We start from the raw sequence: 21,573 nt of genomic DNA, 5'->3' as shown, positions 1-21,573 counted from the left end.
TGGTTCAAGAATGATACATGTAGATTTGGCTGATTGAATATGAATATATGTGATAAAAAATGATGAACAATGAAGAAGAATATAGGGTTCTTGTATTTCAGTTTGGCCATTTGACAAACTGATTATTAAAGAATGTAATACATATTGTATTTTTTTGTAAATTTTTTTCAAGAATGTTGTATATTAAATAAAGAATGTAGTATATATATTATATACATATATTAAATCCTAACACGTATGGGAACAGTAAACTTTTACATTTTTATAGTTTCACCACGTCACTTTCTACACAACTACAATTTCGTCCTTCTCACAGAAACACCGAATATCAGTTTGTAATTTCCTCCGCCTCTTTCTTCTTCATTCGTCTCCGACATCTCCCAGCGACTTCTCATCTAGAAATTTTATACTGTGATCGTTTGAGTCTCACAACGATTTCTCATCCAAAATTTCGTCCTTCTCACAAAAACACCGAATATCAGTTTGTAATTTCCTCCGCCTCTTTCTTCTTCATTCGTCTCCGACATCTCCCAGCGACTTCTCATCCAGAAATTTTACACTGTGATCGTTTGAGTCTCACAACGATTTCTCATCCAAAATTTCGTCCTTCTCACAAAAACACTGAATATCAGTTTGTAATTTCCTCCGCCTCTTTCTTCTTCATTCGTCTCCGACATCTCCCAGTGACTTCTCAGTCTCACAACGATTTCTCATCCAAAATAGAGGAATACGATCTCATCCAAGTAGAAAGCAATTTGATTCCTCAACACTATACGACCGCAACGAACGTCTATACCCTGTTTAGTGAGGAATTTCGGTATGTTGTTGGTTGTTTCAATTACGTAATCATATTTCTTCAATTAGGAGCGATGTCTCTGAATGTTTCGATTTGACAATCGACAATTTCCATTCAAGAATCAGGAATCGATTTCTGTGAACAACCACGTCTGCCATCACTGCCACCAAACATCAGCCTGTGTGAGGAATTTCGGTATGTTGTACGTTCTTTCAATTTCCTAATGATTTTGGTTCAATTGCTCCTCTTTCTAATCCTTCTGTGTTTTTGAGCGATGTCTCCGACTTTTTGGGTATAACTATCAACATCCCGTCCAAGAATCAACAATCAGATTTCTGTCACCAAGTACATCAGCAACCAAAGGCCTGTGTTATTGTTTACAATTCGGTATGTCTAATATTGTTTCTAATTGATCTTGATTTTCTTTATAATTGATGTTCCTTCTGTTTTTGTTAAACGAAGCCTCTCACTCTTATTTTAGGGAAAAAAAAAATAGAAGTTAATCTCATTTTAATCGTATAGCATGTAAACCCTCCTGATATTGTTGGCTCCAAGGATTTCCATCTACTTGAATCCCTTCGATAACTAAATTTGTATTCTATAAAGCTATTAGGTTTCAATTCCCATTTCTTAATCATTTTTTGCAATTCCAACATAACTAAATCAGAGAAAACTTGCCAGGTTCTCAATTTTACTGGAAAATATATTCACATCCTTAAAACTTCCCAAAATGCCCCTGGAACTCTTTCTGAAATTCATGGAAAAACTTGTCAGGTTCTCCATTTTGGTGCAAAAGTTCTTCACCTCCTTTGAATATTAATTGCATCTTTTTTCAACCAAAATGTCTTCCTCCTGTAAACAATTAAAATTAAAAACTTCCCAAAATACCCCTGGACTCTTTTTATCCCATATATAAATTATCCAACAGTACGTTTATATAGAACAACTTTCATTAACGCCTTGTTCCCGAGTTCTACTTAAGGAGAGAATGGGAGGATACGGAGGGAAAGTGAGGGGTGGCGAAGGAAAACCGTGTTCCCGAGTTTCATTAATGGAAGGAAAGTGAGGGGAGGGGAAGGATTTTGGAGCCATATTTTCCTTCCAAATTTTCCTCCCACATTGGGCGGATTTGGGAAGAAAGTGAGGGGAAGGAAAATTTCAAGTTTTATTTTCTTTTTCCTCCTAACTCGGGAACACAAAACTTAAAATTTTCCTTTCATTTCCTTGCGAACTCGGGAACACGGAATAATGAATATTTTCCTTCACCTCCCTTTCTTTCTGTCAAAAATTTCCTTCTCTTTCCTTTAATGAATTTGCGAAAAAACTTGGGAACAAGGCGTAAGAGAGACATCACTATTAACAATCTCATTTAAAATATGATAATGATGTTCTATTTTTTTTTTTGGAAATGCCCTTATGCTAATTAGATTGTTATCAAACTTTTAAAGATAAAACCAACTGCATAAAAATGAGGCTTTTTCTTTTAAATCACATGTCAAGTGGCTATGCCAATAATATGTTACAATGTAGATATCAAGAGGTATTTCGGTCATGATTCCCACATCTCATTTAAGCTTTAAATTAAAAAAAATTCACAATATGAAATTTTAAGATTAAGCAGACATGAGACTATTTCTAAATTGATCAAAATCTTAATTTTGACAGCAATAATTTTTCAATCTACAAAAAAAAGTGTGCATTAGTTTTAAACAATGTTTTAAAAACCGGTTTGAACCTGCCGGGAGAAGAAGCGGTTCAACTATCACCGATTTTACATTGATTTCTGAACCGGATTGAACCGGCTGGTTTTTAGAAAAACCCGGTTGAACCGGTTAAACCGAATAAAAACACATGAAAAAGAATCATTTACATAATAAACTTTGGTGATTTTTTTCAAATCTATTTAGTTTGTTCTAGATAAAAACATATGGTAAATGTTATAAAGTTTTTTGATGTGTTTGTATTCATCTAAAACTATATTTCGTTCCGGTATTATACTTTATTTTCTTTTTGACGTATATGGATTGATGTAAAACATTAAAACTTATGGTTATGTGTTATTTTAATGTATTCTACAACGTATTTTTATTTGTATTTTTAATGTTTGAACTTGTAAATATCAAATTCATACTTTATATATGTATGTATATGTAGGAAAATAGAAAAAAACATGAAAACTATAGAAACCGGTTCACCCGACGGTCGAACCGGTTAAACCGGTTGAACAGTGAACCGGTCACCATACCGGTTCAACTAAAAAACCGGTTTTTAAAACATTGGTTTTAAATGATTGGAAATTAACACAATTAATGCAAAAGTATAGATGATGGTTCTACCTATTACAAAAAAAAAAAAAATTGCATATTCAAAAGTTTTAGGTCTCAGCACTGTATATGAGGATTGCAATAAAAGGGAAAGGATACGGTAAACATTTTAAAATGAAATTCAATGTAAAGCAAGTATGAATCGAAGGTTAATGAGTTTACAAGTAGTTTATATGGAAAAAAAAAGTATATTACATTTTGACCAAAGGACAATAATGCCCTTAACCATATTTGCAAATACTAGACGGAAAATTTACCTAATAGCTTTTCTATCACAAAATTTTCAATACCTTTTAAACTATTTAACTAAAACATAAATCATACACATTAGTAAATTTATGAAAGAAAATTTTAAGTAAAATGTATGTTTCTCATTACATTCTATAGTAGCCATAACCATTACTCAATAAAAAAAAGTATGTAGCAGTAATATGGAAATATATATAATATATTGCTATTTTGTGGATCCTCTCTTTCCAAGTTCATTCAATCTGCTAATAATTTCTAAAAAATACAGCATGCCTCTAACAATCAAGTTATATTAATGTATTTTTAAATTTTAGACAATTTAGCATGCATTTTCTGCAATGACAATAATGCCACTAACCTTTTTTTTTTTTTGAATATTTTACCTAATAACAACTAAAGAAAACCCTGATCATATTCTATGATTATATATTGCATTTTCACATAACCACATAATGCACTTGAGCGTATTTAGTAATGCTAAAAGAAAAAATTTACCTACAAAAAATAACATAACCTGTTCAATTATACTGTGGAACACATGTAAATGAAAATATATGATACAAACCTAAAATAATTCCATACAACAGCTCTAATCAAGTAACAAATCAACATATTTATAAGGTTCTGAGGTAATTTTGGTCATGAATAAACAAAACTATGGTAGCAACAAACTTTTCCTAGATGACATGCCCCATATGATACCAAGAATTTGTCTATTTGTCAATTTATTCACAAGACCTTATAGCTATGGAACGAGACTTGATACCATATATAGATTCAGATTCATGTAATTTCAGTTGGTAATTTTTGTCTACATAAAATTTTAAAGTTTTATTTGCATTATGTTAATAATGCCGCTATTTTTTTTTCTTTTTTCTTTTTTCTTCTTTTTTTTTTTAATGTAAGAAAGAAGCTTCATAGCCATCTTACATACTAATACACATAAACCCCTAATCTTATTCTATGCTTTTATATTGCATTTTCACAAAAGGAGAAAATGCCATTAACCATATTAAAATGTTAGACAAAAATTTAATACAGAAATATGCTACAAATTTATAAAAAAAATCCCATACAACAACTTTAATTGAGTAAGAGATCAAACATCAACCCTTTGGATATATAGTATGCAATTGTAATATGACTTCTAACTAATACACATGGAGCCTTTGCATTCAACTAGATTAGTGTTAATATAGAATGGTATAATTTTTGTTTATAACCTTTTCATATTCACCTCTACCTAGTAGCTATACAAAGATTCCATCGATTAATACAATCATACAATAGCCTATTAATCTCTTCTAAATGTGTGTTAATACTCCAACAATTGGTTACTAATCAAAGTAGTTAGTTTCAAAATACCTTTTTTGAGTCTAATTTTCCATTTCATTTACATATAAAGTATGCTAAGCGTCGATAAATTTTGGGTTTCCATTTCAGTAAAGCCTTCTTCAAATGCCTCCAAAACGACGACATATGGCTTCTACTTCCAATACAATAGTCCCCCGTCAATCACGTCGTTCACGCATGAGTTCACTTTTAGTGGAGATACCAGCGTTGCCTTTTTATTATGACTGTGGAAATTGTACCTGTGTATGTGAGTATTGTGGGGCTTATTTTTGGTATCATGAGAGAGTATTGTATTTATCCAGAGCCAATCATCCACAATATACAAAATGTTGTAAGTCGGGTAATGTAGTTCTTCCCTACCCTCTTCGTCCGCCTGATGTGCTTATGCAATTCTACGAAGATGATCACTTCATGCATAACATAAGAGCATATAATTCCATGTTCTCTATGATGTCTTTTGGTGCAAACGAAGACGACTCAATCAACAAAGGTCGTGCACCATATGTGTTTAAGGTTAGTGGTCAAATTTACCATTGGATAGGCTCTTTTTATCCTCAAGACATTCATCAACCCCGTTTTCTCCAATTGTACATGTGTGATACTGAAAATGAGGTTGCTAATAGACTTCGTTCTTTTCATGATGGGGAAGTACTTTTGTCTGCAGATGTTGTAGAATCCTTAAGTCATATGTTACACACACATAATGAGTATGTTCGTACATTTAAGACTGCAAAAGAAATAGCTCAGTCAATGAATTTAGATTCATGTGGTGTACGTTTATTTAGTGTTGTACCTGACAGAAGATATGGGTCACCGGCCCCTGGAAGTTTAGGTTGTAATGTTTATGGTGATGATGTTACTGGGGCTGTCTGTGACATTGTTGTCTATTCAAAGTCTGGGTCACCTCGGCGTGTCAGTAAGCTTCATCCAACTTACATGCTTTTGCAGTATCCATTACTGTTCCCGTACAGTGAAGAAGGATGGTCTCCTGGCTTGCATCTACGTATTAACTCTGACAGAAGTTTAACAAATAATATGTATTACAGTTATCAAATTCATGATCGACACTCTTACTCTCTTATTTTACGTGCACGCCGTCTTTTCCACCAATATTTAGTGGATGCATATACTTGCATTGAACAATCTAGGCTTGACTTTATTGAACACCATCAGCAACAATTGCGTATAGAGTACATCAGCAGTGTTTACGACGCTTTGTCCAAGGGTGATTCGAACAGTCATGTTATTGGAAAACGTGTATTTCTACCTGTAACTTTCGTTGGGGGGCCTAGGTATATGTATAAACACTATCAGGACGCTCTTGCCATATGCAAGGTTCATGGTAAGCCACAATATTTCATCACTTTCACTTGCAATGTTAAATGGCCTGAGTATAGAAGATACATGGATGCTATTGGTCAACGTGATATTCAAAACAGACCAGATATCATTGCACGCATCTTTAAAATCAAAGTTCATGCTTTCATTAACTTCCTTAAAGAGGACAGAACTTTTGGAGATGTTAGTGCATGTAAGTTTTTGTTCTCTTATTTCATTCTTCCTATTTATTGCCTTCTATTCCTTTATGTCTTATATAACATCATTATGAAATATTCTATTCACAAATCTTTACACAATTGAATTCCAAAAAAAGGGGTTTACCACATTGCCATACATTATTATGGGTAACGTCACCCTATAAAATTCAAGAAGGTGCAGATATTGATAAATACATAACTGCTGAACTTCCTGATCCCATACTTGAACTGGTACTATATAGGACTGTTACTACATGCATGCTGCATGGTCCTTGTGGTTCACTGAATATTGGTGCCCCCTGTATGGTAGATGATAGATGTAAGAAACGATTTCCAAAACCGTTCAACCCATTAACAACTTTTGATGAAAATGGTTACGTGCATTATAAAAGACGTGCTGGATTGTATCATGTCCTACAAAGTGGGATTAGAACTGATAACGGCTATGTAGTGCCATACAATAAACGTTTGTGTAGTCGATTTGATGCTCACATCAATGTCGAATATTGTGGTTGGAATATGATGATTAAGTACTTATTTAAGTACATTTCAAAGGGGGTTGATCGCGTTCGTTTCACTCTTCAAACATCAGAGGCAAATACTCCTACTACTTCCTCTACCATACCTGTCGCTGTAAATGAAATCAAGTCGTTTCTTGATGGTCGGTATATATGTCCACACGAAGCAGAAATGCGCATCCTCGATTTCCCCATTCATGAACGAGATCCACATGTACAAGTCTTGGCCGTCTATTTGGAGGGGATGCAACCTACTATTTTCAAAGAAAACAGTCAATTAAGCTCTCTAATTGATACCCCGGGTTTTGGTGTTACCACTTTAACGGAATGGTTGCACAATAATCAACGTGATGGTCGAGGAATTGACTTGACATACAATGATTACCCTTCTAAATACAGTTGGGACACCAAAGATAAGAGATGGATTCATAGGACTACCACAACAAATACTACCATTGGCAGACTTGCATATATACATCCAACAGCTGGGGACTTATTCTATCTACGGATTTTACTATTCCATCAAAATGGATGTAAATCATTCTATGACATTAGAACCGTTCGTGAAAACATATACTCAACTTTTCGTGATGCATGTGAAGCATTAGGGTTAACTGGTGACGATAAGGAGTGGCTAACAGCATTTGAAGAAGCATCGTCTTGGGCAACCTCATCTGAACTTCGTTCTCTATTCTGTCATCTACTTTTGTATTGTGAAGTAGGAAACCCTCTTTTGTTATGGGAAGCCGCAAAACCTAAAATGGGCGATGACATAACCCATACATTCACTTCCAATTCTACAGATCCAAATGTAGTTCTACGTGTTGATACACTAGAACAACAAATACTTCTTGAAATTCAAAACACACTACTAGCTTCAACACCTTCCAAATCACTTGTTGACTTTGGATTGCCAATGCCATCTCCATCTCTTCTTTCCATTCTCAGAAATCATCTTCTTCTTGAAGAGACTAATTATGATACAAATCTCTTAATTTCTCAAAATACATCCATGGTATCACAATTGAATCCAGATCAACTTACAATTTATGAAAGAGTTATGGATGTTGAACAAAACAAAAAGCAACTGCTATTATTTGTATATGGATCTGGTGGTATAGGAAAAAAAATTTATGGACAATTATACTTTCATATTTCAGATCTAAGGGAAAGATTATACTGGCTGCTGCCGCCTCAGGCATTGCATCCCTTTTGTTGCCTTCAGGTCGTACTGCTCATTCTAGATTTGTTATTCCAATTGACTTTACAGACAAGTCTTCCTGTAATATTAAAAAAAACACAGCTAGCAGAGCTCCTAAAGAGGACTTCTATGATCATATGGGATGAAGCTCCAATGAGTGATCGCCGTTGCTTTGAGTTTCTTGATAAATCACTAAAAGATGTCCTTGAGGATGATAACCATCTTTTTAGTGGGATGTCAATGCTCCTAGGAGGTGACTTTCGACAAACTCTTCCTGTTCAACCTAAAAGTAGAAAATCACAAATAATTAGCCTAACTCTACCTAATTCCTATCTATGGTCACATTTTACGGTATTCAAATTGCATCATAATATGCGTTTATCCCAACCGGTCAATTCAAATAAGGATGTTAATCGAATATCACAGTTTGCTTCATGGCTTCTCGATATTGGAAATGGAAATATCGGAACACCAGACAAGAATGATCCAGAAAGCACAAAACATTATACAAATCCCTCATTGTTTCCTTATCGAATCAGGAGACAAAGGATTAGAATCACTAATACATTTTGTATATGGCAAATCTATAACTTCCAATCCATCACCTAAAGAGTTATCTGTTAGAGAAATTATTTGTCCAAAAAATGAAACAGTTGATCAAGTCAATGCTTTAATTCTATCAAAAACTAATAGTCAAGGGGTGGTATACAACAACTGTGATTCTATTAAGTCACAAACCCATGATAGCTTAGAATTAGATACCTTATATCCCCAAGATTATTTAAACAATCTTCACTTTTCTGGTATTCCTTCACATACATTAAATTTGAAAGTTAATACCCCAGTTATGCTAATGAGGAATATCAATCAACGAGAAGGTCTTTGTAATGGAACACGTTTGATTGTTACACAATTATTATCATCTGTGATTGAAGCTTCCATAATAACAGGAATATCTGTTGGGAAAAGGGTGTACATTCCAAGAATAAAATTTATACATAATACCTCTGACCTACCTTTTATATTTATCAGAAAACAATTTCCTCTTAAAGTGTGTTACGCAATGACTATAAACAAAAGTCAAGGCCAATCTCTTAAAAAGGTAGGTTTATACCTCACAAACTCTGTTTTCACACACGGACAACTATATGTGGCTTTGTCAAGAGCTACCTCACCAGATTCGATAAAGATTCTGCTACAACAAGAAGATGCATTACCATTCAACTGTACCAGAAATGTCGTCTTCAAGGATTTGTTAGCAAGAGTTAATATGCAAGACGTTATTACACCACATTTATATTTTCAAATCATCTAATAGCTAAGATAATTCTATCACCCAAAATCTCATCTTTTCTACCTGTTTTGCAATTATACTTATTATAAACATCTAATACCTAAAATATATGCTAGGAAATAACCATCATATTTCTAAAACTATTTGTAACATCCCAAATTTTGAGTCCAAAAATTTCATTTTAATTAACTGAGTATAAAACATTCATAAGAAAACTACGTGAAAATATATTGTTTCGTAAATCAACATAACATGTCTGAAAACCCAAATCATAAAGTAACAACATGTCAGAGTACAATCCCAGAATATCTCAAGTGCAGAAAATCAATGCGTGTGTGTATGATGTGCTGCTACCGTGCCAGCTCCTTCCCCTTTGATGAAGAGGTACCTGAAACCAAAACTGTAAACTGTAAGCACGAAGCTTAGTGAGTTCCCCCATCGTGCCTCATACCATACAATCACATAGCATACATACTGTCGGGAAATTCTGGGGTGCCCGACCTACCCGGTACGACCATTCTGGGGTGCCGACCTACCCGTGTCAAGCCATTCTGGGGTGCTGACCTACCCATCGGTCCTAACAACCGAACCTCGGGGACTATTCCACCCCTTACTGCTACTATCACATATATCATAACATGAACATACTATCAGACATATCTGGGGTGTCCGAACTACCCTTCGGTCCTAACAACCGAACTTGGGGACTATTCCCCTCCTACTACCACTATCACATATAACATATCATGCCAGCATATAAACATATCATAACATACTGTCAGACATATCTGGGGTGTCCGACCTACCCTTCGGTCCTAACAACCGAACTTGGGGACTATTCTCCCCCTACTACCACTATCACATATAACATATCATGCCAACATATAACATATCAGGTAGTAGCAAACCTAGATGAATATCACAAAGACAATCATCTAACATACAACTCCTACTGGTGGGCCGGCATTATGGCTGTAGACCCACCGCTACTGAAAGGTAACTCACCTTGAACGAAGCTGCTGATAATCTGCGTGGGGAAAATCTCTGTCTGCTGCTGCTCCGGAAATCCTCCGGCTATAATCCCCACAAAAAACTTAGTCAGAGTCCGATATCTATTCTCAGGGTAAAATGACCATTTTACCCCTGACCAAGTCCAAGACAAAGTCAAAGTCAACTTCCAGTTGACCCGACTCGCCGAGTTGGGCCGCCAACTCGTCGAGTCCCTATCCTTTCATCTGTCCTTCTTCACACCTCTACTCGTCGAGTTTGGCAACGACTCGACGAGTTCTCCTTCTAGAACAACCCCGGATGAACCTTCATCCGACTCGCCGAGTTGTATGAACAACTCGTCGAGTTCATCCTCAAGAGTTGGGAGATTGCCTTGGACTCGCCGAGTCTGTTCATGTACTCGCCGAGTCCTATGAACTCCAGGACTATGGCTTATCCCAATACGTTGGGGTCACTCCTCCGGACCCTCTAAAACCTTTCCAGCACTCCACTGGGTCTCCTTGACTCATAACAGAAAAGGGGAGTCTAACCTCGGACTCGCCGAGTCCAAAGAACAACTCGCCGAGTCGATACAGTCCAAGTCTTATTTCTTCGATTTATGGTGTACAACTCTTGTCCAAATGATATATCTAGGTCCCTAAACTCGATCTAGCACGTAAAGTTACGAACTTTACGTGTATGCATGGGACTTTAAGTCTAAAAGGCTTTAAAAGAGACTCTTGGGTTGCATGGGGGTTTTCTGGAAGCAATATGCCTTAGCTCTTTATACAAACGGCTAGGGTTTTCTATGGGGGTTTTCTGGAAGCAATAGGGACGAAGGGTGGCTGAATGAGATGTTTAAATAGGGTGCAAACCCTTAGATTAGGGTTTTGTCCAGTCAGAGCCTACTCGTCGAGTCTGAAGCCGACTCGACGAGTCCGTCATTTAAATCCCGGATCAAATCCGTTTCTACTCGACGAGTTGGTCCTTCAACTCGCCGAGTCCCGGGCCAAAAATGCAAAATACTTAAATAAAATACATACCAGGAACCAGGTGCTACAAATCTCCCCCACTTATTTTAGACTTCGTCCTCGAAGTCTGCTGCTCGTTCCTGGAAAAGCTCTGGGTAATGCTCCATCATCTCATCCACCGGCTCCCAAGTCCATTCCGAGCCCTTCCGGTGCTGCCATTGCACCTTCACCAGCTCGACCCTCTTGTTCCTCAAATCCTTCGACTTCCGGTCGAGGATCGCTACAGGCCGCTCGATGTAATTCAGGCTGTCATCGACCTGGATATCCTCTAATGGTACCACTGCCGAATCGTCCACCAAACATTTCCATAACTGGGAGACGTGAAAGGTGCTATGAATCTGACTGAGTTCAGCTGGCAGGTCCAGCCAATATGCCACCTTGCCCACCCGGGCTATAACCCTGAAGGGTCCAATATACCTGGGACCCAACTTGCCCCGCTTCCTAAATCAGATGACGCCCTTCCATGGCGACACCTTCAGGAGAACCATATCCCCGACCTGAAACTCCAGGTCTGATTGGCACTTGTCGGCATAACTTTTCTGCCGACTCTGAGCATTCTGAAGTCTGCTCCGAACCTGCTGAATCCTCTCTGTCGTCTTGAGCACCACTTCGGTGCTCCCCATGACCCTCTCGCCAACCTCACCCCAACATATCGGGGTCCTGCACTTCCTCCCGTATAACATCTCGAATGGAGGACGGTCAATACTCGCGTGGTAGATGTTGTTGTACGAGAACTCAACCAATGGGAGGTAAGCATCCCAACTACCACCGAAATCTAACACACACGCCCACAGCATATCCTCCAGAGTCTAGATGGTCCGCTCGCTCTGACCATCTGTCTGCGGATGAAATGCAATGCTAAAGTACAGGCGAGTACCCAGCTCGTCATGAAACTTCTTCCAAAACCTGGAAGTGAACCGCACATCCCTGTCTGAAATCACCGAAACTGGCACCACGTGCCTCGCCACCACCTCCCTGATGTAGATATCGGCCAACATTTCGGCCGAAATACTCTCCTGAATCATAATAAAATGGGCGCTCTTGGTCAATTGATCGGCAATGACCCAAATCAAATCTACGCCTCGCGCGGTCCTGAGAAGTTTGGTGATGAAATCCATGGTAATATCTTCCCACTTCCACAGGGGAATATCCAACGGCTGCATCTTGCCGTGTGGCCTCTGGTGCTCGGCCTTGACCTTCCTACAGGTCAAGCACCGCTCCACATACCATGCTACATCCCTCTTCATGCAGGGCCACCAATAGTCAAGACGAAGATCTCTATACATCTTCGTCGCTCCGGGATGGATAGAAAACCTGGATTTGTGCGCCTCCTCCATCCATGTCTGGCGCACGCCTCCATGATAGGGGACCCACACCCTACGGTGAAGAGTCAATAACCCTCGGCTATCATAGTCGAAGGAGGAAACCTGTCCCACTATACGCTCACTCTTCCGATGTTCCTCCCTAATAGCCTCCTACTGGGCCTCCCGGATCTGTTCCAACAATGGAGTCACTACTGTCATCCGCATGCAAATATCTTTGATCGGCGCTGCCTTACGGCTAAGCACGTCGGCCACCACATTGGCCTTCCCTGGGTGGTAAAGGATCTCGCAGTCGTAATCCTTCACCACATCTAGCCACCGGCGTTGCCTCATGTTCAGATTCGGCTGATCCATGAGGTATCTCAAACTCTTTTGGTCCGTGTAAATGGTACAACGGACCCCATACAGGTAATGACGCCAAATCTTGAGGGCGAACACAACAGCCCCCCACTCCAAATCATGTGTCGGATAGTTCGCCTCGTGAGGCTTCAGCTGCCTCGAAGCGTAGGCGATGACATGCCCTCTCTGCATCAATACCGCGCCCAAACCCGAAATAGACGCGTCGCAGTACACAACAAAATCCTTTACGCCCTCTGGCAGGGCTAAGATCGGCGCCTCGCACAATCTCTGTCTCAGTGTCTCAAACGCTGCCTGCTGCTTAGGTCCCCAACGAAAGACCACGATCTTCTTTGTTAGCCACGTCAAGGGTACGGCTATCTTGGAGAAATCCTGGATGAATCTCCGATAGTAGCCGGCTAATCCCAGGAAAATCCGAATCTCATATGGAGACTTCGGAACCTCCCATCTCATCACGGCCTCCACCTTGGCCGGGTCGACCAGAATACCGTTCTGGTTGACAAGGTGCCCAAGAAACTGCACCTCGCGCAACCAAAACTCACACTAGGAGAACTTGGCGTACAAGCTCTCTCTCCTCAAAGTATCCAAACCCTCTCGCAGATGCTCCTCATGCTACTCCTGCGTCTTGGAATAGACCAAGATGTCATCAATGAAAACTATCACGGACCGATCCATCATCGGTCTACACACGCGGTTCATGAGGTCCATGAACGCGGCAGGAGCGTTGGTGAGCCCGAAAGGCATCACCACGAACTCATAGTGGCCATAACGCGTCCGAAACATAGTCTTCTACACATCCTCCTCTCTGACCCTCATCTGATGACACCCTGAACGCAAATCAATCTTGGAGAACCAAGATGCTCCCTGTAGTTGGTCAAAGAGGTCATCAATCCTCGGGAGTGGGTAACGGTTCTTCACCGTTACCTTATTCAGCTCCCTATAATCTATACACATCCGATGCGACCCGTCCTTCTTTTTCACGAACAGAATCGGGGCTCCCCAGGTTGAACTGCTCAGTCTAATGAACCCCTTGTCTAACAGCTCCTGCAGCTGCATAGACAACTCATGCATCTCGGGAGGAGCCAACCGATACGGTGCCCTGGCTATCGGAGCCACACCAGGGACTAGGTCGATCCTGGACTCCACCTGCCGCTCCGGAGGTATCCCAGGAAGCTCCTCTGGGAACACATCTACGTAGTCCCGCACCACTGGAACATCGCTCACCATCGCCTTACCCGCCTCCCGGGTATCCATAACATAGGCGACATACCCAACACAACCCTGCTGAAGGTAGCGCCTAGCCCTCGCTGCAGAACATAATGTGGGTCCACGCTGTGGCCTCTCGTCGTGGATCACCAACTCTCCCCCACTTGGGGTCCTGACTCGCACTAACTGCTGTGTGCAGTCTATCACCGCCCCATTAGGGCTCAACCAATCCATGCCTATAATCACCTTGTTCCCACGCAGCGGAATGGGAACCAAGTCTACCAGGTAGCGCTCCTCGAATAGCCTCAGAACACAATCTCTGAAAACCGTCGATGCTCGCACCGATCGGTCGTCCGTAATCTCAACCTCTAGTGGGCAATCCAACATACCCGAGGACTCAGGAAACCTCTTGCTAAGCGCAAGAGAAACAAACGATCGGGTAGCGCCCGAATCAAACAACACCTGAACTGGGATACCGTTCACATGGAACGATCCTAAACGAAACATATCATATGCCACATCAATATCATAAGCAACATAAAATAAAGTTAGGGAGAAGAAATCATACCCGTCACCACATAGGGTGCGGCGCATGCCTCCTCGGCAGTCAATTGGAAGGCCCGACTCCTCACCACTGGATCCCCGGTCTTGCCCTGCCGGCCATCCGTAATCCGCAGGGTCGCTGGGATGAAGCTCCACCGCAGGTGCGAACTCAGCCCTGAACCGGGTCACAAAATCTGGCCATGTCATAGCCTCAACAGCCGAGGCTCCCAGAGAGTCAGCAACCGACTCCCACCAATCTCTGGCCCTGTCTCTCAAACACCCTGCTGCATATCTCACCTTCGACCCCTCGGGGCAGAAGCTAGTCAACTGTGCAGACTCAATGTCTGTAATCCATCGCCTGGCTGCAATTGGGTCCTTCTCCCCATGGAAATCCGACGCACCACTGCCCCTGAAGTCCTTAAAGGACAGTGTGCGTGATCCTGACTGGCTGTTCGCCATGTCGCTCCTGAACGCCCTAAGGCGATCCTCCATCAGCTCAATGATCCCCTCCTTGATCGACCCAAAGATGACCGGGGTCGCATCAAGGATGCCTCTAGTGATCTCGGACGCAATGAACTCGTGTAGCCTCTCATCCACTGGTTCGGAACCTGAGCCTGAACCCGATCCCTCTTCTGAGCTGCCAACTGCTGGCCTCGGACGTAGTACCACCATTCTGCAATACATAATGACAACCGTCAGTGATACTGATACATCTAGATGGATCACATCCATCACAAGTTCCCTGGTCTTGCCTCAGCCTTCCTCGATTCAAGTACGGATCCTCTGCTTTCAGTAGTACGGGCCCATACTACCTTCCACATCTATCCGTACTTTCCTCAAGAACCGCCTCGACTTCACCAAGTCCCTTCTACTACTACTGATCTCTGCTATTCTCATCCTAGGCTCGCCCTAGGGTACCTCTGACTCCACCATAACCAGTCCTCAACTGCTGAAGGCCTCTTTGTAATGACAATTAGCCGTTACCTGAATACAATCACCTGTGACGAGGCTCGGATAATCCTTCGGGTAAGGGACCCGTCCCTACAACGGTTAGACTCAAACGAGAGCTGCGAAATAGGGTCAAATCCAATCCTCTAAGATTATCCAACCCTGATCGCATGTGACTTTAACGTATTCACCTAATAGCTAATTCCCATCACTCAGAGTCCCACAAAGCACAAAGCAAGCAACATTCAGACAAAAGGAAACGACCTCAAGCAATCATATCCTCATAACAGGAAACTGTACTAACATACAGTGCTAAGCTTATATTATCAGGCATAACCTAAACAGGCTATCCTACTGCTGTCTACTTAATACTAGCACGCAATTCTCATAAGCTGAAACACATAAAGCAGGCACATAAGGCATCATTCCTAGATCCTTAGTCCTATTCTAGCATGCTGTTCTACTGAAGCTGATAAACATAACATAAACTTGTATCGGTACTTTGGGGATACTTACTTGAGCTCGGCCGGTCGCGCACATCACACACTTCGTTCTTTCTGAAAACTCCTTTAACTTATCTTTTAGAAAGCCATTTTCTTGTAAAAGCTTTTAATCCCTCGATTTGAGTCCGGACACCCCCGAGGGTGTGTCCGAATCCCTCAAACCAGGGCTCTGATACCAACTTGTAACATCCCAAATTTTGAGTCCAAAAATTTCATTTTAATTAACTGAGTATAAAACATTCATAAGAAAACTACGTGAAAATATATCGTTTCGTAAATCAACATAACATGTCTGAAAACCCAAATCATAAAGTAACAACATGTCAGAGTACAATCCCAGAATATCTCAAGTGCGGAAAATCAATGCGTGTGTGTATGATGTGCTGCTACCGTGCCAGCTCCTTCCCCTTTGATGAAGAGGTACCTGAAACAAAAACTGTAAACTGTAAGCACGAAGCTTAGTGAGTTCCCCCATCGTGCCTCATACCATACAATCACATAGCATACACACTGTAGGGAAATTCTGGGGTGCCCGACCTACCCGGTACGGCCATTCTGGGGTGCCGACCTACCCGGTACGGCCATTCTGGGGTGCCGACCTACCCGTGTCAAGCCATTCTGGGGTGCTGACCTACCCATCGGTCCTAACAACCGAACCTCGGGGACTATTCCACCCCTTACTGCTACTGTCACCTATATCATAACATGAACATACTATCATACATATTTGGGGTGTCCGAACTACCCTTAGGTCCTAACAACCGAACTTGGGGACTATTCCCCTCCTACTGCCACTATCACATATAACATATCATGCCAACATATAAACATATCATAACATATTGTCAGACATATCTGGGGTGTCCGACCTACCCTTCGGTCCTAACAACCGAACTTGGGGACTATTCTCCCCCTACTACCACTATCACATATAACATATCATGCCAGCATATAACATATCAGGTAGTAGCAAACCTAGATGAATATCACAAAGACAATCATCTAACATACAACTCCTACTGGTGGGCCGGCATTGTGGTCGTAGACCCACCGCTACTGAAAGGTAACTCACCTTGAACGAAGCTGCTGATAATCTGGGTGGGGAAAATCTCTGTCTGCTGCTGCTCCGGAAATCCTCCGGCTATAATCCCCACAAAAAACTTAGTCAGAGTCTGATATCTATTCTCAGGGTAAAATGACCATTTTACCCCTGACCAAGTCCAAGACAAAGTCAAAGTCAACTTCCAGTTGACCCGACTCACCGAGTTGGGCTGCCAACTCGTCGAGTCGCTATCCTTTCATCTGCCCTTCTTCACGCCTCTACTCGTCGAGTTTGGAAACGAATCGACGAGTTCTCCTTCTAGAACAACCCCGGATGAACCTTCATCCGACTCGCCGAGTTGTATGAAGAACTCGTCGAGTTCATCCTCAAGAGTTGGGAGATTGCCTTGGACTCGCCGAGTCTGTTCATTTACTCGCCGAGTCCTATGAACTCCAGGACTATGGCTTATCCCAATATGTTGGGGTCACTCCTTCGGACCCTCTAGAACCTTTCCAGCACTCCACTGGGTCTCCTTGTCCCATAACAGAAAAGGGGAGTCTAACCTCGGACTCGCCGAGTCCCAAGAACGACTCGCCGAGTCGATACAATCCAAGTCTTATTTCTTCGATTTCTGGTGTACAACTCTTGTCCGAATGATAGATCTAGGTCCCTAAACTCTATCTAGCACGTAAAGTTACGAACTTTACGTGCATGCATGGGACTTTGAGTCTAAAAGGCTCTAAAAGAGACTCTTGGGTTGCATGGGGGCTTCCATGGGTGCAAAAGCAGCCCCTTTCTGCCTTGTAGTTCCTCCATGGACCTAGATCTGAAGCCTCAACCCCCGACCATGCTTGCAATCATGGTTGGTTACCAAGAATGGCTTATAAAAGCCCTAAATCTCCCCAAAAAGGGATCTAGCAAAAGAACAAGCAAGGTATCGACTTTATACCTTCTGTGAACTGCAAATGGTGCACAAACTTGAACTCCCTTGGTCTCCTCTTGATTCCTCTAGGCTTTTCCTTCTCCTTTGAGTTCAAAGTCACCAAAAAGCACCACAAATGCCTTAGCTCTTTATACAAACGGCTAGGGTTTGCTATGGGGGTTTTCTGGAAGCAATAGGGACGAAGGGTGGCTGAATGAGATGTTTAAATAGGGTGCAAACCCTTAGATTAGGGTTTTGTCCAGTCAGAGCCTACTCGTCGAGTCTGAAGCCGACTCGACGAGTCCGTCATTTAAATCCCCGATCAAATCCTTTTCTACTCGACGAGTTAGTCCTTCAACTCGCCGAGTCCCAGGCCAAAAATGCAAAATACTTAAATAAAATACATACCACGAACCAGGTGCTACACTATTTTAACAATGTTTTTTTAATTGCAGAGCAATCTCGTCAAACATGGATAGAATATCAAACCTCCACTTTGGTTCACCAGGAAATTCACTTGAAATACGTGTCTTGCGAAAATGGACACTACAATTCAGAAAGGACGAGACATGGTTTATCGTGATTGATGAGCATGTAAGGATTTATATATATATATATATATATATATATATATATATATATATATATAATTCACTCTTGTACAAAGTAATTCATATATAAAACACCCTAACACATTTATTTGACCAGGGAGATACAATTCAGCTACTTGCACAAAAGACAAATCAAGGATCCATAGAAACTTCATTACTACTCTCTCGATGTTATCGTATTAAGGACTATACATGCACTGAGCCAGACAAATATCAAAAGGTCTTAGATCACCCAGTACACATGAATATTGGTGAAGAATCAACAATTGAGGAAATTCCAAACCGCAATGCACTTCCACTAACATGGTTCCGCTTCAGTCCAAGATCACACTTTCAAATGATAGCAGACAAAAACTTGGAGCATCCAGGTACATTTATAACATCAACCCAAACATCATTACTTTAATGCAAAAAATTTGTTATACTCTAATTTGTCACTAATATTACGCTTACAATTACATTCAGATTTCATAGGCGTACTCATCAACATGAAAGATCGCGGAAAAAAAAACAAGGAACCTTTCATGGTTATGACTTTAACAGATGAAAATTAGGTACATATTCTTCATAACAAAACATATTACCTACTATATTTCCTTTAATTATTATTAATGACAAAACCGGTTCAAGTGCGGAGGAGATTACCATACTCTTATGGAAGGAATGCATAGATTCGCCAGACAAATTCAATCGAAATGCCCTTACATCAAACTCTAACACGGTGGTACTAGCTTTCACCAATGTCAAGTCCATTATGTACAATGGTAAGTAATAACAAAGACCCTTATTATAATACTCACTTCACACTATACTAAAATACCATCTTACTACACAGGAAAATTAACATTGACAAGCACCAGCGCAACACACATGTACGTCAATCCCAAAATACCAGAAACGGACACACTCATTACAAGGTATGTTATACTGCTTCTACCAAATCTTAACCATACTTAACCAAACTATAAACTACATAATATACAACATTTATTCACTAACAAGTTTCCATTAATACAGATTTGGTACCCAATTTCACTCAAAATCATCATCAACTGTGATAAATACTACATTACAACGCTTAAAGAGCTCAGATTTCTCTCAAATAGTGGTAAAAAAATTTCTTTTGTATAATACTACTATTTCATACATAACAATCACTAACATACATCTATAACATGTTCAAGGACAATGTATATGTTTTAAAGACCATACTATCTGATTTCACATTCAAAGATGTATGGTACCACGTTACATGTACCACATGTGGTAAATCAACACACAAAAAAGGTGATGGATGGTTTTCTGTTTCCCATGGGCCCATAAATGAACCAAAACTTTTGTAAGTACTCCCTCTCCCATGTATACCTTATATATCTATAAAAATCACACATAACATCACTTCTCTTTTCACAGATATAAAATCTCAGCAGTACTCACAGACAATACAGATACCACAACAGTTTTCATGTCTAATGAAGCAACCTGTACTTTTCTAAATGCGACTGCACAAGAAATCATAGACCGCTTTCCCAGTCAAGATAGAAAAACTTTACCTGAACCACTCGAACGTTGTAAAGGGTTGACAAAGAATGTCTATGTAGAATGCACAAAACTTTCTTCCACTAGAAATATCCGTTTCACAGTCACCACAATTAGTGACATAAAAACACCACAACCAACAATCTTATCAACACAAAAAACACAAACTACACCTTCAACACCAATGGAACAACAAACCACAACAACTATGGAGTCCCTCACCCCTACTAAATCACGTGAAACTGGAAAACGACTCCAAATGGAACATACAGGTAAAAACAACTTATAGCAGTTTATTTATTGCATACACGTAATTAACATCTTACATTTCACAGACACACCAAAAAAACCACGTCCCAAACAAGAGAAATACATAAACCACGGCGAAGCAGACGAAGGAACACATGCCAAAAAGCAATGAAACTATTTGATCTTTTCATAACATACTTAGACTACATTCAACACATTATGTTCATATTATAGACTACATTCAACACATTATGTTTATAAACAATAATCTGTAAATATTCAATAAAACTATGTCATATTCAGACAAAAAAATTCCAAACACTTGTAATCTTTTATTGTTTCTATAGATTTGTTTGATATCTAATGACATTTACTTTTCAATTTGTAGTTTTTAGTGTGTTTATTGTTCATGTTTATAGTCGTGTGTGTGAGAAGTGTTGGTATCTATTGAACCATTTTTGTTCGTGTTGTACAAAATAGAAGTTTGTTTTACGTTGCAAAAGCAATACCTTTACGACATCCTTCGATTTTGAATCCATTCAAGATTTCACGTCATAAACAATGTTATTTCGCGTTTTAAAGATTTGCATGGGTAACTTTTTTTTCTTCAACTATATATATCTATCATAACCAACATAACTAACAATAGTAAACTTCATGACTATTAAAATTTCACCATATAACTCAATAAATATTCACCATTTATATTTTGAATAATGTCTTTTAACTCTGCGGTTTGACGTTTCAGACAATTTCTCGTCCAAAGTCAGAATTTCAATTTTCGTCATCAACACCCAATAGTGCTCTATTACTACTACCAAACGTCCGCCAATAACGTGACCCGTGGTTCGCCACGGGTTCACACACTAGTTACAAATAGATTCTTAAAGAATATATCATAAAAGGTTGTGTATACACTTAAAAAATGTTGTATATATTTTTGTGTGTTATCAAATACATTCTTATTCTTTAAGAATGTTAAATCTAGAAATATATTTTGAATGAAATCGTATTTTTTAAGAATTAAAAAAAATATATAT

General features: G+C 40.0%; 1 protein-coding gene and 3 long non-coding RNA genes across 4 annotated transcripts; all 4 read left to right on the top strand.

Moving 5' to 3' along the window:
- The first annotated feature begins 5,172 nt into the window (after positions 1-5,172).
- LOC145139076 (uncharacterized) lies at positions 5,173-8,588 on the top strand. Its single transcript, XM_079073027.1, has 2 exons — positions 5,173-6,253; positions 6,571-8,588. The coding sequence occupies exons 1-2, from the start codon at positions 5,173-5,175 to the stop codon at positions 8,586-8,588; spliced, it is 3,099 nt and encodes a 1,032-aa protein (XP_078929153.1).
- Positions 8,589-18,593: 10,005 nt separating this feature from the next.
- Positions 18,594-19,244, top strand: LOC145135576 (uncharacterized). Its single transcript, XR_013719891.1, has 3 exons — positions 18,594-18,728; positions 18,843-19,113; positions 19,211-19,244. It is a non-coding gene; the product is annotated as an uncharacterized LOC145135576 (long non-coding RNA).
- A 134-nt stretch (positions 19,245-19,378) lies between these two features.
- On the top strand, positions 19,379-19,850 carry LOC145135575 (uncharacterized). Its single transcript, XR_013719890.1, has 3 exons — positions 19,379-19,509; positions 19,581-19,662; positions 19,763-19,850. It is a non-coding gene; the product is annotated as an uncharacterized LOC145135575 (long non-coding RNA).
- Positions 19,851-19,927: 77 nt separating this feature from the next.
- On the top strand, positions 19,928-20,719 carry LOC145135733 (uncharacterized). The gene is made up of 3 exons (XR_013720005.1): positions 19,928-20,084; positions 20,159-20,556; positions 20,620-20,719. It is a non-coding gene; the product is annotated as an uncharacterized LOC145135733 (long non-coding RNA).
- The last annotated feature ends 854 nt before the right edge of the window (positions 20,720-21,573 follow it).

This window comes from Lactuca virosa, chromosome 9 (assembly GCF_052849685.1).
Source record: "Lactuca virosa cultivar CGN04683 chromosome 9, Lactuca_virosa_CGN04683_v6, whole genome shotgun sequence".
Lineage (NCBI taxonomy): Eukaryota > Viridiplantae > Streptophyta > Magnoliopsida > Asterales > Asteraceae > Lactuca > Lactuca virosa.
The sequence above is the reverse complement of the archived record's forward strand: the minus strand, read 5'-3'. Positions and strand labels throughout refer to the sequence as shown.